The following is a 17688-nucleotide window of genomic DNA, read 5'->3' as shown; positions in this document are numbered from 1 at the left end:
GCTGAAAAGTATAAAAAAAAATAATCAACCATACTTTGATAAGTGTTGGCCGGTTAGTGCTTTAGTATCTGCTGCTAATCTTATGAGTGTATGGCCACCTTAAGGCTTATGACCAATCAGAAAATGTACATAAAAAGCCCAAACCTTTGTTCCAAGAAAGTGTTCCATCTTGCAGCCATCAATTGGAGTTGAAGTGCTGTGGGTGCCCCCAGACAAAACGGGACACCCACATAACAGGTGACATTTTAGGAAGACTAGAGGAGTGATATTTTTGGTGGAGAATTTATTGTACCTCAACAGTAAATTAAGACCAATTTTCACAGAAAAATAAAACCATTTTTATGAAAGTTTGCAAAATTCCACAATTTTACTCCACATTACTGTCTACCTTAGATATTAGATGAAAACATCATCTGACAAATTGACTGCCCACAGGGGAAACACTTGTGTATGGGACTATGAAAAATGTGCACTAATGTATGCATAACTGCAGGAGTCTATCACCATCAAAAAGAGAAAAAAAAGAAAGAAAAAAAACCTTAAAGCCACTTTTCAAGTCTAGCCATTGACTCTCTGCTCAGACCCTTGGCCTGCTTATTGCTATGCTTTCTTTTATGTCCTATACCAGTAAACCATGGAAATGATTTTGAACTATAGTAGCTGGTGGCGTGGACTATGCTGCAAGTGTGTGCGGGGTCAACAGAAGCAGTGCTGTGGCCAATCAAAACAGGGAGGGGCAGGAGGGGGCATGTGTGTATCAGAAGGAAATAGACACACATCGGCTGGATTGGAAATTATTATTATAGATACAGCTAAAGATTTAAAACACTTTCCAAGTGGAAATTGTCAGCCCCAACTTCAAGATGAGGTCACGGGGGTAAGCATTGTATATTGATTAATGGGTCTTAACAGGTTTTTGAATAGAACCATGTTTCACAATTATTTTAGATTTTATGAAGAGCACTTTTGTTCACAAAAAGTGCCTAAAAAACCCAAAACATGATTGAGCAGAAATTTGTTCCATTCACTCTATTCCTACTGACAGGCACCTCAAGCTTTCCAATAAAGCTGTTCTTCATTGCTGAACTATACAGATGTACATAAATACTGAATGCACAAGAACATATTACATGCAGATCTCCACTGGGCACGATCTTCACCTCCTGCTGGTAGTCACATGTCTTTTTTATGTGCATTTTGCCTTGGTCTCAACTATGAATGTGTGTGATGCCTCTTGTAGTTCAGCAGCATGATTTTACATCACAGGACAGTCAACTGAGAACCAGGGAGATGAATGATAACAAGCAGATTCATCACATAACAGTTCTAATGTGTGCACCAAGAAGACGCCGCTGGCTTAGTGAAACACTGTTCTCATTGATTATATATTCTATTTGCTCTTCTCTTGTGATTTCTTACATCATTCTGACTCAAGAGATCATGTAAGATTTTTTTTTATTTTTTTTTTGAAGTTTAAAGCAGAGATTCTTTAAAATGTATAAGAACCCCGTCATTGACTCTGCAAAGCTTTAAACCAAATGAAAACTTTTCAAGGGAGAAATGAATTAATTCAACTAAATGAATTACTGATCAATTCAGGAACAGTACATGGCCTCTGTGCAGGCATGCGTCAATGTTATGTTTTATATACTGTATGCATGAAATGCTTCCAACCAGATGTCACATGTACCCTTGTGTAATAAATGTATTAGATGTAAGAGACTGGTGGCCAACTCAAAGCAGATTTATGGTTGGTCTTATGTATTATAATTCACATGCAATGGTTCAAAGTGGTTCAGAGATTAGAACTAGAATTTAGACTAGGGGAAAACTATTGCTTCCCACTCTGTGTTTACTTAGGTAATCTTCTTTAAAAATGTAAAGCTCTGGTTCAGTCTCCTATTTTTAATGCATATGAGAGTAAATTTGCATTAACCAATGATCCATATTTTTTTGTGCATTGCACATTGGTGCTTCTTGCAATAGATACATTGAAAATACCTGACTTGTTAAGCCCTGTAGCTCCTTTTCATTTTGAGGCAATTATGCAGTTTTACTGGTCAGAGCACAGTTTACACTTCCCTTTATTTTATAATTGCCAACAAAAGAGCAAGAAAAGAGAAGGAAGGGCGCACTAGCCAGACCTTTCCTCTCAGCACACGTCACCTGACTTTGCCTACCTTCTGATTAGAGATTAACTTAGAACTATTAGAACTATAACTATTAGAAACAGCATAGCACTTTCTTCATCTCTGTCTGCCCCATCAGACATTCTCATGAACTGATAGCTGCCTGCTCACATTCAGCGATTTTGAACCTTTCTACCTTTAGGTATGAAATTCATAGTGATAGCCCTGTCAGCTGAAGCCACACCTCTCTTCTTACTGACAACCTAAAATAGCTTCAGATCAGTTGGTGGGGGGTGGGGGGCACAGCTGAAGAGCGCTTAGGAAAAATGAGAAATGAAAAAAATGTAAATGCAGCAGTTTTTTCCCCTTTGAATTTGAAAAAGAAAAGTATGTTTTATTTCAAAACTAGCTTTAATGAAAAATGTTAATAAACGTGTCCTAGTAAATGCATAAAAATGTACCTAAGCTAGGCAAGGTTTATAAAACCACAGCTTTTCTGCAGTTGGACTGCAGTATGACTGCAGTGTAACTCTCATTAATAACTAATTAGAGGTAATAAAACTCTTGTGCACCTGAGACACACTTGTAAGTGCAAAGAATAAATAAAAAGTTCAATAGTTTAAGTTTTGTCTGAATGAAAGAGGAATGAACATTACAAAACCCATCATTTATAGGACTATAGCTACAATTGCTCATCTCATCAGTTCCTTTTTTAAATTATGTGGGCTTTAAGTGGAAGAATTTTGTCATGGTAATACTGCACGATTAAAAAAAAGTGCTTGTTTTTAACATCTGCCATCTATATTCATGCCATTTAGTCTCAATGACAAATGAGACGGGAGTTGTGTTGTTGTTCAAGTTTGGCAATGCATGGTTTGGAATCTGAACACACGCATTCAGCAGGACAGGGTACACTTTATACTTCCTTCTTCTAAGGTTAGAAGGAGAAAATATGGTAAAATAAAATGCATCCATCCATGCTGAAATGGCACTAAATGTATGTGTTCGGGTTCTGAACCACACATTGCAGAAGTCAAACAACAACACTAGACAGTAGAGAGTGTGTGTGTGTGTGTGTGTGTGTGTGTGTGTGTGTGTGTGTGTGTGTGTGTGTGTGTGTGTGTGTGTGTGTGTGTGTGTGTGTGTGTGTGTGTGTGTGTGTGTGTGTGTGTGTGTGTGTGTGTGTGTGTGAGCTTAATGGTGGGAAGTAAAGTTAGACGTAAGGGCCCATATACAGTTCACTTTTTCTCCTGCGTGATATTTTCAAACTTGTCAATCAAGGCTGGATTTATACTTTTTGTGTCCTTAGGCCAAGTATGTTGTGACTCCCCTTTCTTGTGCTGCAGTGCCCCTCCCATTCCATGTACAGCCACATTCTTCATGGCCATTTCCCTTGAGCATCAGCTTTCTTTTTCATGTTTTGCTCACAATTCTCACCCTTGTCTTTCATATGTAGTAGCCCGTCTTTCATGTCCAGGTGCCCCCTCGGCCTGCAGTCACCCAAAGCCCACGTCTGTGTGGTCTTTCCAGAAATCCGGCCCTTTTGTCCATAGCATGTCTTTTAAATCACCAGCATGCAAGAACAATACTTCAAATAGTTTTGAATGTTCTTTTCCACCTACTTTTTGGTATTTTTCCTATTGCAAGATGCTAAAAAAAGTTACTCTGAATAGAAGATGAAAAATATCACCTAGGAGAAAACACAGAAGAAAAAAAGAATTATAAATGTGCCAAACAATGAGATTTTATGTTATGGAAAGTAATGGAATTGGTTAGAGTTAGGAGAGCAAAAGAGGAACAAGTGCTAATTTTTCCACTGAAAACTGTGACCCTTGTTTAATTTATATTTTTCCTTTAAGTTTCTATTAGGAGATCATTTTTCATGTTTTGTTTAAAATAACTTTTCATCACTCTGCTATTGAAAAAAGTACCAAAAAGTAGGTGAAAAAGTACCTTCAAAATTATTTTGAGTATTTTCTTGCTTGCTGGTGGCTTAAAGAGGAACTCCAGTGAAAATAATGTAGTAAAAAAAGTGCTTCATTTTTTACCATAATTATGTATAAATGATTTAGTTAGTGTTTAATCATTGTAAAATCTTTCCTCTCCCTGATTTACATTCTGACATTTATTACATGGTGACATTGTTACTGTGGGCAGGTTATGTAGCTGCTCCTAGCTGTTTTGGCTGTTAGAGACAGCTGTAAACAGCTAATTCCTGTCTGTGAACATTGTTACATTGTGGCAGTTTGCCCAGAGTACCGCTGTACTCAGAGCTTCTTGTGGGAGGGGTTTCAGCACAAAATCAGTCATACAGCGCCCCCTGATGGTCTGTTTGTGAAAAGCATTATATTTCTCATGTAAAAGGGGGTATCAGCTACTGATTGGGATAAAGTTCAATTCTAGGTTGGAGTTTCTTTTTAAGAGGCATTTTATAGATAAAGTGTAAAAAATAAGAGGAAACAGTGAATTGAATAAGGGCCATATGTTGTAAAACCCATATACTAGAGTATTTGTAACCGCTTCTCTCAGTGTTGGTTTTTATTGTGTCAAATGAAACATTGCTTAATCATATGTCAATAAAAATAATTAATAAGTGGTCCTGCCTTTTTTCTGTATTTAAGTTTTTTCTTTGAACCATTAGATGACCAAAAACTGTGAAGCATGAGGGGTACCTGACTGGATATAATGTGAATGCATTTTCTAGGTAGGTTCTTACACTAACTAGTTTTTTAAAAAAAATACTTGTTGATCTGACAGATCAAATCAATAAATTCTGATATTATAGGATTGATTTAAGGTAGCTACATACACAGTGACCAGCCAATCCAAACATTCCAAACAGATTCATCAAAATCGTTCATTGCCTTGTGCTGTGTGGCCACATGTTAATACACTGCCCATGCTATTGGATGGGCATGTTCACATCTCTGCATTGTAATAGATCATATTATGCTTTACAGTTCCTTTCAGGATGAAATGTGTGAAAACACACACATTGTATAACAATTGTTCCTGCTTCATGTGTGCATATTAAATTACAGAACGTGCATTGCATAATGATGTTTTATTGTGAGCGTTATACAATACATATAGAGTCAGAACCTAGTACTTAACTTGCCAGGGTTAAGTCCTGGCGAGTTTGAAAATCACCTTCCAAATGAACCAATGAGAATCAGGATTATTGAATGAGGACCCCTGGTGAGAGCTTCAAATATGCTTTTCCTGGGGCTCCTGTGTTAGAAGAAGGAATGTAGATCAGTGGCAGTGGTTGCAGCAGGTCCAAAGAGTGGCACAAAGTGATAGGATTTGATGGGGCGGGATGATTCCAGCAGGGCCTAGCATGTTGTGGCGAACAGTGGGTAAGTGCCTTGGAGCCTGTTGGCTATAGCAATGGATGTCAGGTGACAGCGATGGGTGCACATGCATCTCCTGAAGGAGCAAGGCAGTAGGGCAGCACAGCAGAAAACGTCACTCCCTATTGCTCAGCACACAGGAGCAAAGCTTAAGCAAATAGCTACTATTCTCCTGAGTAATGCTCTTTATTTTCAGCCATTGCACAAATGAAGTCATTTATTGGACTATCCAGTAATCTTCAGGTGAAGGCCAGGTGATAAGTATTTAGCAAACTGCAACTATTTATCACCTAGAATAGGGTATGGTCCACAGTCAGTGTTAACCTAAATTCCAATGGTTGATGAGAGTGACAGTCAGGAGGGTAAAAAATGTGAACCTCATCAGTGGCAAATTGACTGGCAGAGGTGTGGTTTTGTACTGTATTCAGAATTACTAAATTACGTAGAGTGGCAGATATAGCACTTTTGTTGCAATCAGATGAGAAATTAGTATGCAATGCAACACTTTGATCAATAGTTTACAACCAGTTTGCTGAATATTGATGTTTATGAATTGGATGTGCTGCTCCTGTGTCATGTACTTTATATTGTCTGTTTATAATTCACATTCTTTACTATTTTTTGTACAGTGCTACATGGCATAATTTTCTCTAAGTGTGCTGTATCCAAGTTTGTATCAGTGTACTAGCAAGCCTACATCATACTTAACTCCTTCTGGACTGTGTTGGTTGAAATCTATGCCCTGCTGACGGCTGGGCGGCTTTGATAGGACGTAGATTTCAACTTCCTCACCGCACACTCCCGCCACCACTGCCAATCATATCATCTCTTCCCGCTGCACTTCAGCCGTCTATATGATGGCAGAGCTCTATGAGCCGGTCAGGAGCCAATTCGATTGGCACTTGGCCACGTAATCACTGTTAGCCAATCACAACGGCTTACATTGATGGACAAGGTCAGGAGCTAAGGAAAGCAGCTCCTGACCAGTGCACAGAGCTCTGCTGTCATAGAGATGGCAGAGAGAGGGTTCTGTGGTGATGGGAGGGTGGTGTGACCGGCGAGAGCGATGAGTATGTGCGATTTATCGATAAGCACAGTTTTGTGGTACCAGCAGTCTGTGGTCCTTAAGCGGCTAGAGACCACTGATACGCAAGAGTTTAAGGACCTATGTATAAAATGATGAAGAACACTTTTAAAAAAATGCAGTTTATTGCTTTTTACCACATGTATATAAAGCAACAAAATGCAAAGGTTCATTTGTGTGTGTACAGCAGAGTAAAAAGCCATTGAAAAGCTTTGAATTGTTTTTTGTTCACAAAAAATTACAAGATTCAATAGATGCAAAAACTGCAATAAAATGTGATACGATGTAAGGGCAGCATCGGCTGACGCCTTCTCCCATTAATCTGCACTGACATTCGCCATTTTCAGCTTGACAAAGTCAAGCAATGTTGTTCAGGTGTTGAATCTTTGCTGCATGTTAAGCAGCTACAGGGAGCTGTCTTCTAGTGCCTGCAGCGAACAAGTGGCAGTGTTGTCTGCCCTCTCCTATTTATTGCCACTTGATAAATATGAGGGAGCTGCAGAGAAAGAACATACAAAAAAAAAACTTTTATAGATAAGTTGTTTAAATATTAAAAACATTTCTTCCATGTGAGACATAACAAGAAGTGGATTATTATTCAGACCTCTATTTTTTTCTGTTAAACATATATCAATTTACTCCAGTTAATAACATGTTTTCTTGGCTATGTATCAATTTATTTTTACAAATAGAAGTATAAATAGCAGATGGCATCATAGCAGACAACATACCTGGCTTGCCGATTCTAATTAATGAGTCACCAGCAGTTCTCGTTTCAGAACTCTGTGACCTGCTGTCCATGCTAAGTGTTCATTCATTGCAAAGTATGCTATTGTCTCACTTGGTAATTAAATAATTTTATTTTGTTGCTCCAAATCTAGACTGTCCAGGCATTGTAGAGTGTATTACTACATTCTTGATCACTTAACGTTGTTATGCATTTTATGAAAACTATAAACAAAGAACATAAACTGTCCTCTCTCGTTCATTCTTAAACCTTACTAATCTAGCCATACACATGTCCCAACAATCATCCAAGTATCTTTCAAACTTGGTCTGTTGGAAGATAGTTGGGTGTGTGTATGGCTGGCAAACAACCAGATCACCAACTGATAACAGGTTGTTTACCAGATCCAACCAGTGGATCAATCTACCCAGTGCCCAGCTACCATACAGGTTGGAACATGTGTACAAGTCTTTTGAACAACTTTGTTGTTTTTGAATGCTGACATGTTGTGCAGTTCGATGTTTAGTTTGCATGCATAGCATTCAAGTGAGTTGGTTGTTTAGTTTGTTGGTGTGTGTGTACGTATTTGTTGTGTAAACAACTTGTTGTGCGGTTGCTCATGCTATGCAGTTGGTTGGGAATTAAGTTCGACATGTGCATGAGCCTTTAAGGTGGCCACACACCATACAATTTTTTAAATTATGTTTTCAATTCAAGGTTTACAATCAGTTTTTCTGATTGATTGTAAAATTAAAAAAATCTGACCAATATACCACAGGTGTGTTCAATCTTTATCCAATTATGACAAAAAAAAAAAAAGATTGAAAATGCTGAGAAAATTGCTTGGGGGTATGTATAAGGAAATTGACAATACAACCTACACCATTCAATTTTCATAAAAATTGATCAAAAAAATCCAGCACTTAAAAATGGGAAATACGATCGGACAGCTTGTATGACTAAAATTATGATGAAGAACATTAAGATTTTTTTTTTATTTCTTAGAATGTATTTTCTTGGTATTTTTGTGGGCTGGCAGAGTTCCACACATACATGTACAGTCTCTTTTGCTAAAAATGTTCATTTAGTACCTGCAAAGGGAAAGCATGCAATATGCATAAAATGTGCAAACAAAATATTTCTAGTATAAATGTAGTAAATGCACAACAGTACGGGTTCATTTTTATAAAGGCAGTTGTTGGTTGGAACGGGGTACTTTATACCGTTAGGAAGATTTCCTTGAAAGTAAAAAGTTGTAAAGTGTTTTTTTTTTTCAATTTCTAATTGTCATATGCTTTAAAGCAACACTGAAGTGATGTTTAAAGAAAGAACTCAGAAACGTACCTATGGAGAGGGAAAGCTCTTCTGGTCCCCTTGTTCCAGTGCTGGCCCCCTGTTAGCAGTACACACTGTGAGCGCTCCTTCCCCTTTTGTGTTTACACTTTCCAGTGAGTCCGAAAAGCTGCACTGGTGCCACTGGGTTTTCACCTGATTGCACCACATCCATGGATTCTAAATCCCGAACGCTACCTCCGCCATACCATGGACCATGTGGGACTGGTATAGCTTAGGCTGCGCAATCTGGCTATCCCAGTCTATATGGGTGACAAGGGGCTAAAAAGGCTTGAGAGGGGCGACTCCACATCATTTCTTACAAAAAAAAATGTAATGCCTAAATCACAGTTAAAGTTACAAAAATATGTATGATTCCCCACTCCCAAGCATTTTTCACACCTTGGGCCTGATTCACAAAGCGGTGCTAACAGTTAGCACGCTGGTGAAAAGCCCTTTATCATGCCTAAACTCAGTTTAGGCATAATAAGTTTAGGTGTGATAAGTTTAGGTGTGATAAGTTTAGGCATGTTAAGTTTAGGTGTGATAAGTTTAGGCATGATAAGTTTAAGCACCAACTGGGTGAGCACCGCAGTGCACAGCTGAAGTCTGGTGCACTTCGCATAGAGTTTAATGGCGCTGCTTTGCGTGCGGGACTTTGCAAGCAATCTAAACGTATCTAAACTTAGCATGCCTAAACTTATCATGCCTAAACTTATCACGCCTAAACTTACCACGCCTAAACTGGGTTTTCACCAGTGTGGTGCAATGGTTATCACGCCTAAAGTCTCTAACTGGGTTAGCACCGCTTTGTGAATCGAGCCCCTTGTCACCCATGCAGGTGGGATAGCCAGATTGTGGAGCCCAGACCATATGGGGCTCCGCAGCCTGAGCTACACTAGCCCACATGGTCTATGGTCTCCCCCTCTCCCCCAGAGCCCAATGTCCAATTGAATGATTGTTTTGCAAATTTTCATGGCAAAAATTTGCAAATGTCTGTTTGCAAATTCGGCCATTTCTATTTATTATTATTATTATTTATTTATAAAGCACCAACATATTCCGTGGCACTGTACAAAGTAGGAAAACAAACAAGGGATACATAATGATACAGACAATGATATACATTAAATATGGACACTGGTACAAAAATACAGAACTGGTGATTACAATGACAGATGAAATCTGATAAATAAAATGTATAACAGAGTGTGAGCTATGAAATGAATAACATTCCAAGACACAAAAGGGTGAGAGAGCCCTGCCCTTGTGGGCTTACAGTCTAAGGCCTGGTTCACATTAGCGTTTTTTGTGGATCGGAACCGGAACGTATACTGTACAAATGTAACGGATGTGAATGGATCCAATGTTAACCTATGGACCCATTCACATGCATTCGTTGGTACGGATACGTTCCGTACATTCCGGTCCGCTGATTGAAAAATTGCTGCAGGCCCTAATTTTCCGGACCGTTCTGCCCAGCGGAACGGATCCGGACAAAAAATGCAGCAGCATTGGGGGCAATGGAAAACGGAACGTTTCTTCACACTAGTGAAGAAACAGACCGTTCTATGGGGGATGGCGGCATGCAACGACGCGAATCTAGCGACGGGAGGGTGAGGGGAGGGTGCAGCAGCTGGGCGGGTGGGCGAGGGGGGGTTTATACACACCATAGCAGCCGGCGGCAGAGGCTTCCGTCTTCTTCCGCGTCATGTGACTAGTCACATGACGCGCTGTGTAATCACAGTGGAAGAAGAGGAAGCCTCTACTGCCAGCTGCTGCAGAATATTAGGTATGTATTTGCTGAGTGAAATTGGATCCGTTCAACCCTTGATCAGATCCGTTTTCACTAGGTGAACAGGACCACGGAAAAGCCATCCGGATCCGGTGAAGCGGAGACCGGATCCGCTCACCGGATCCTTAAGGCTCAAAAACGCAATGTGAACCGGGCCTAAATGAATGGGGTAGCAACACCCCATTCGGACTTATGCCACTTAGCTAACAGTAAATCCAGGCCTGGTTTGCAGGATCTATTTTGGCCTCTGACATTTTTATATTGATCTTCGTTTGCAGAAAGGGAACCATTACATTTATTGCTTTGCTTGAAATTTTGATGTAATCCTCAAAATCATAATGTTGGACATTTCTGAGGAAGTGTCTTCATTACTTTATGGTGATAAGTTAAATTAAATGAATATATATAATTACAATCTGCTTTAAACTTCAACTCATAATACAAGCAATAATTTGCTTGAACTGTAAACTGATCCACTTATCTCTAATCAGCTTGTATTTTCATTTTCCCCAATTAGAGGCTCGGGAACCACTTCACTGCATCTTTTACATGCAGTACAAGATCAACATATGCCTTTATATGACTATACTACAGACTGAATGGTGTTGATTACTAAATCATCATTCTCAAATAGTGTGCAATGAATATTATAAAAATTCACACTTCGTGCAGAAGACATCAGCGATAGCTGGGTTTAGAATATCTCTTCTTATACTATAACAAGGCACTATTTTCATATAACATTAATTGGTCCCTATTTACTAATTTGTCTCTGAAAAGCATGCTTAAATTGAGCTACTTGCAGCCTGGTAGGGCCAAGCAAATTAGTTTTCTCAAACCTGAATTCACAAATAAACTTATACTGCTTCTTTGTGTTTTTTGCATTTTTGTTTTTTATAATTTACATTGCACCTTTTTATAGAAAATGCAATGTTTACATGATTTCATTCCCAGTGTTTCTTGAACTCATGTGATATCCCCATGTTTTCCCTATTAAGCACTAAACCGTAGGGATGGTCGGAAATGTCAATTTCCGATTCCCGCAGAAATTCCGATTTCCGCTATTGCCGATTACAGATTTTGCGGATTTCCGATTGGTTTCCGATTTCTGAGTTCGGATTTCTGAGTAGTGTTTTTTTGGGTCATTTTTGCATTCTTTGATTGGCCCAATACTTCTGAGTTGACTCTGCATTCTCTGATTGGTCCATTGATTTTGAGTTCTGTGATTGGGCTAAAATTACCGAGTTGTGGTAATGCAGCATTTCTACAGAAATCTCATTTACGAGTTCGGATTTCTGATTTACGAGTAGTTTTTTTTGTAATTTTTTGCATTCTCTGATTGGCCAAATATTTCCAAGTTGTTTCTGCATTCTCTGATTGGTCCATTGATTTGGAGTTCTGTGATTGGGCTAGAATTACTGAATTGCAGTAATGCAGTATTTCTGCAGAAATCCGTTTTCCGAGTTCCGTTTTCCGATTTCCGAGTCCCGCTCAGAAATTTGGATTACCGATTGGAAATTCGGATATTTCAATTCCGCGAAATCCGAATGAGCATCCCTACTAAACAGTTATCAGCAGAACTTGATGTTTTCAGCTTTGTACATAAGGTTTGTTCACATACTGTCCTTCTCTTGCTGGTGTGTCATGGCCAGAGACACTAACGACACCCCTAAAGCCTCATACACATGTGCAGGATATTTATGTTTTGGGCAACATTGCAGGGCAGAGTCTTTACAGATGTGTCACTAGCCTGCAAGCTAGTGAAGTTCTGTTTCTATGCAGCTGGAGGAGGACAGATGTAGAGGCGCTCAGTGTGCATTACACTGCAAGTGGGGTGAGTGGAGAGATCCACCGAGTCAATCACTGGCTGAGCCATTGGGGGCCCCTGTACACATACTACATTATCAACAGATGCCATCCTAAATAACTGCTTGGGCCGAATTTCATTTTGCGTGTCACGAGGCTTAACAATACCTTGTGTGATAAGCAGAGACACAGCTCAAAGTTGTTTAATCCTAATGCAATATCTAATCCTAACTCTAAGGCCTGGTACACACTTTCAATTATGATTGGCCAATACTGACCAATTTTATCACCTTTATATAGTAAGAGGTTCAACAGATATTGAATACTATACACAGATGGTGTGTAAACCTTCATACTACATGGAGGTGGAAAAATTGGTCAATGATTGGCCAACCATAATTAAAAGTGTGTGCTAGGCTTAAGGGCGTGTACTGATCCAATTTGTATTGGCCAATAATAGACTAATTTTACCACTTCCACATAGTGTGAGGACCAATAGATTTTGAATACTATGAACAGATTGTGTTTGTAAGCTCTTATTCTACATGGTCATTCAAAATTGGATGTGTGTATGCACCCGAACTCAATGTGAAAATTGTGGGAGTAAAACTAAAGTCCTCTTTTCACCTTTACTACAAATGAAAATCTGAAAGAGTGAACTAGTGCAGAGGGTTATAGTGGCCCCAATGTAATGCTCCTTTGTCTCTGCTATAGTGAATTTATCACAGTCTTCACTACTATAGTGCTCCTCCTAATACAGTGCCTCTTTATTAAGTGTCTATTATAGTGGGTTCCCCATTGTAGGGCTCCCTATTTCTCCACAAACAGGCATAAATCAGTATAGCACTCATACTTCTGTCTATTTCCTGAGTCCTAGTCTCAGAACCTTACTGGTTCATTACCACAACACAGTGGTCACCTGATGAAACAGCCACATGACCATTATGCTGGTTATGGTATGGTGAGATGTGAGAAACCAAGACTCAGGACAGAAAAACAATCAGAGAAATAAATAAATAGAATAAGGTGATAAGATAACAAAGGGCAGAACAAGTAGGTATAAGACTTCTCTCCCCCCCCCCCTGCCAGGCTCACACCACCCACACTGCAGCCATGGAACCCCTGGAGGTTTCTCAGAGATCGTCCATGGAACCTAGGTTATTAATGGTTGGTATAAAAAAGTAGGATTCTATTTGAATATGTTATGTATTAAACTGAATAGTAGCTTTTTTATGGCAACATCTTTACAAGAGAAATATGTTTGTTCCATAAAAAGATATCCCAGGATCATATAGAATGCCTATCTGTATACCTATATATCAGAATCCTTGCGTAGCATCTTGTATATGTCAACCTGTATTGGGTACCAGAATATGCTGTATATGATAAATGTATATCCCAACATCCCAATTTGATTGTGCATTTTCTTCTAATATATATATGGACCACATACCCCGAAAATGACACCGTGCAGTGTATGTGTGTGTGTGTGTGTGTGAGAGATTGTGTGTGTGCATATATAGGCCTAGTAATAACAACGAAAATATGTCTTCGGTAAACTTTAATCATAGTAATATTATTCTATTTGAATTTAGCATATTATATTTTAAGTAGAAAAAGTCTTACTGGTATAGATTGAACATTTATGTTTCTACATTTGTTTGGTGAAAATATACCACATACACAAATTATGAAGTTTTAAATCATGATGATACCATTTATTGGCTAACTAAAAATGAATAAGAATAAGCAAGCTTTTGGCCTTGCAGCCTTCATCGGGCTTACATCCTGTTAGTTTGCAGGCTGGTGGTACAGAAAGCTATATACATGCAACATCAAAAGGGAAAACAGATTTTTTTCAAGCATAAATACATGTAAATACATATCAATATTATGTACAAGAAATAACTACATGTTCTCTTTCTATTTACAGCACGGAAAAGGATATGCTAGTCAAATCTACTGGACTTAACTGAAGCAGCATGATTTGCACAAGTTGACCAACAAAAGCATCAACTTTTCAACTTCATTATCCTGGCCATCTAGTGTGGTGCCCCAGAAGGATTATTAGTCTGCTGCTGAAGATGTGGCCAATCTAAGGACCTTTCTGCTCTCAGCAGGCCTGAGAAATGAGTTGAAATGTGAAGGAGAACTGTGGAAACTGTGGAGGTGACTGATCTTGCCTCAGTTATCAGTGTGTGCCTGTTTACAGCACTATATATCTTTCTTTCTCCAAAAAATGTCACTGAGCCCTTTAGATGTTTATATTCACCACAAGAAGCCAATCGTACAGATAGAACCTGCATTACAAATGCAATATCACTGTTTTCAACTTGACTGTTTTATATTATTTTTGTGTGATCAAGTGTTTCCCAAATTATCCAAACTTTACCAGAGAGTTTGTGATCATGTTTATTTTTTTTTTCACCTATGGGTCATAAAAATATTGTTTATCCACAGACCCATGGAATATCAAAGACATTCTGTAGTTTATACACCGTGTTGCAAAGTGTTTACTGTACTATTTCAAAGCTTCTAAATAAATATAAAATATATATATTATATAATTTTTCTGAAAAAGTGGTACAATTTAGTTGATTTATAAATGAATTCATACCGCCCATGAGATAAAATAATAATAATGTAATTCAGGTCCTAAATTATTTATTGTTAATATAATTATTAAATAGTGTTTCATAATTATGGATTTGGACCAATTCCTGTTCACCATATCAAAATAAGCTGTAAGCTACATCAATTTGTACGGAACTTTAAATACCAAAGATGCAGCTTTCAACATTGAGCACTATGTCCTATTAAGGCATATTTTGATCTTCCTTACTTTATCCTGTGGATTTTAATTTTACAAATATGTTTTATAAAAAAAAATTAAAAAATAGAATTGATCTGTAAATGTTGTTAAAAACAACAATGGTTATTCTGTACAGTTTGAAAATGTAAAATATGTATCTGAAGATTACTATTTTGAAAAAAAACTAGCCCCAAATCATATAACTTACACGTATCTTTCTCTAGCATAGTTTTGTGGAAACTTGAAATATATATATATCTTCTAATCTTGCCTAGAAATGTTTTTTAATAGACCAGTCATGAAACATAGTGTTTTCCAATTCATTTTTTACACAGCAAGATTGAAGTTATGACCATTTCACATTATTAAACACTTCAATATTATATGTGTGTATGATAATATTTTTTCATGGTAAAATTGTAATATATCTATATATATATATGGAGAGTAATATGTTTTATTAAAGACAAGTGGCTCATTAAGGACAATCATTTTAAATTTAACTTTTACATGTCAGAAGGTTCAAATGTCATCAAAATATTAAAATGTTGTTATTTTTATTTTACTTTTTTCATATCCCAGTGCGTTTTTTTGCAATGTTTTGTCAATTTTTTTTTTTTGTGTCCAGATCTGTGTCATTTGCTAGATGTCAAACCAAACACAATTTGTTTTTTATAGCGATAGCTTTAATTCAGTTTCTAGTTTTGTGGCCAATATGAAGGCATGTGGGTCAGGTCATTACAGCCTCTGGCTCTCCTGCTTTTGCATCTTAGTCATAGGTTTCTTTTTTAACTTAAGTGGCTATTCATACATAAAATGATATTTAACAGTAAGACTATGTTGGAAACATTTTTGGAAAATGTGATAAGTATTGTACTAAGTATGGATGGTGATTAGTCACATATTTAATCAAAGTTGGGTTTGAGGTAAAACGGTTTAGATAATGTATTTCAGAGGTAGCAAAATATGCATTCCTGGAATTGAGAAGTATACATATTTAAGTATACAAATTACTCATAGAAGGTAGATGGAAAAGAATGTCCTATCTTTTAATCATGTATAATTTACCTTTTTCATGAAGTGTATGGTAAGCACAGGCAATGAATATTCTCATATATCAATATAGTTTATTTTCTATAATTAACTGTACCCTGCCATTTATGTGCACTTTGAATTTGGGTTATTTGGAAGGCCATACTACTGCGGTTCAGAGAAAGTTTTTTTTAGGGTACCATCTTGCTAAGCCCTTTTCAATAATCCCATGACTTTCATTAACTGAAATCATTTTATTTCATATTGAGGAATATAGCAGGAAATAAGGTAAATAGTGCATCTCTTTTATACTTCCTGCTGTACATATATAGCCACTCTATGGTTTAATTATCCAGGAAGACATAGACTTAAAATTAAAGTGGATAGTTTGGGAAACACATTTTCTGACTGAAGGTTGGGGTTGTGTACATAATATGCAGTTTATTTATATTAAATATAAAGAGGGGAAACACTTATTTTACTAACTACCTTATCTTTTATTATTACTGAAAACAACTTTGGGGGCAGTAAGATTCCTAACCACTTGAGTATTAGTAGTCTCTGACCCCTAAGGGCTAGAGACTGCTGGTACAAAAAAAAAACCAGGACTCAACGACATCTCGCTGCATGAACCCGTCACTCTTGCAATTTCATTAGCTCTTGACCCTGTGATCGCTGGGAGCCAATGTGATTGGCTTATTGTGATTACAGGGTCAGGAGCCAATGAAATTTGCTCCTGACTGGCTCACAGAATTCTGCTGTCAAAGTGATGGCAGGGGGAGTAGCTTTCAGTGGCAGGAGAGCGGTGCAATTGTCAGTAGCGGCAGGTCCGTGCTGCGCGCTAATGGCATGCCCTGGCAGGGTTAACAGGTCCCAAGCAGGGCATAGATTTCAATTTGGCTGGTCCAGAAGCAGTTAACCAGGGTTAATTCTGGTGCATAGTATTTAAAAAAAAGCAATGAGGGGCTTGAAAATTAAGTTTTATAATATTTATTAAGTTGACTAGCTGTCAGAAAATTTAACAACTGGGCAATTTGTGGATAAATCCAACCATATTGAAGTTTAAGGATCTTTTTCAAATTGGCCTGTTTTTACTTAGTCATTGGTAAATTTGGTTGAACTTAGCATACATTTGCAGTCCATATATCACTTAGAGTCATTTTCTAAATTTTCAGTTGTCTAAAAGCCAGTGTGGCCCTGAGTCATAGCAACAATTTACACATTTGGTTAAGTCCTAAATTATAAAATGCTATAAGGCAGAGTACATAAATGTTAGATGCTTAAAGGATACCCGATGTGACATGATGAGATAGACATATGTATGTACCGTGCCTAGCACACAAATAACTATGCTGTGTTCCTTTTTTTTTGGTCTGCCTGAAAGAGTTAAATATCAGGTATGTAAGTGGCTGACTCAGTCCTGACTCAGACAGGAAGTGACTACAGTGTGACCCTCACTGATAAGAAATTCCCCTTTTTATCTCTTTCTCGCTCTCAGAAGCCATTTTCTGCTAGGAAAGTGTTTTATAGTTGGAATTTCTCATCAGTGAGGGTCACACTGTAGTCACTTCCTGTCTGAGTCAGGACTGAGTCAGCCACGTACAGACCTGATATTTAA

General features: G+C 37.9%; 1 protein-coding gene across 4 annotated transcripts in view; it reads left to right on the top strand.

Annotated features, from left to right (window-relative positions):
- Window positions 1–15416, top strand: part of PCDH10 (protocadherin 10) — a 105766-nt gene extending 90350 nt beyond the window's left edge. The window contains exons 5-6 of one of the 4 annotated variants that reach the window (XM_068279829.1): window positions 4771–4833; window positions 14160–15415. In XM_068279829.1, coding sequence (XP_068135930.1) covers window positions 4771–4787 — 17 coding nt within the window. In that variant the 3' untranslated portion in view covers window positions 4788–4833; window positions 14160–15415. Of the gene's footprint in view, window positions 1–4750; window positions 4834–14159 lie in introns of those variants that run through there. The other 3 variants (XM_068279803.1, XM_068279812.1, XM_068279821.1) reach the window with 3 other exon arrangements.
- Window positions 15417–17688: the final 2272 nt, after the last annotated feature.

Source organism: Hyperolius riggenbachi, chromosome 1 (genome assembly GCF_040937935.1).
Source record: "Hyperolius riggenbachi isolate aHypRig1 chromosome 1, aHypRig1.pri, whole genome shotgun sequence".
NCBI lineage: Eukaryota > Metazoa > Chordata > Amphibia > Anura > Hyperoliidae > Hyperolius > Hyperolius riggenbachi.
This window is presented reverse-complemented; position numbering and strand designations above follow the sequence as displayed.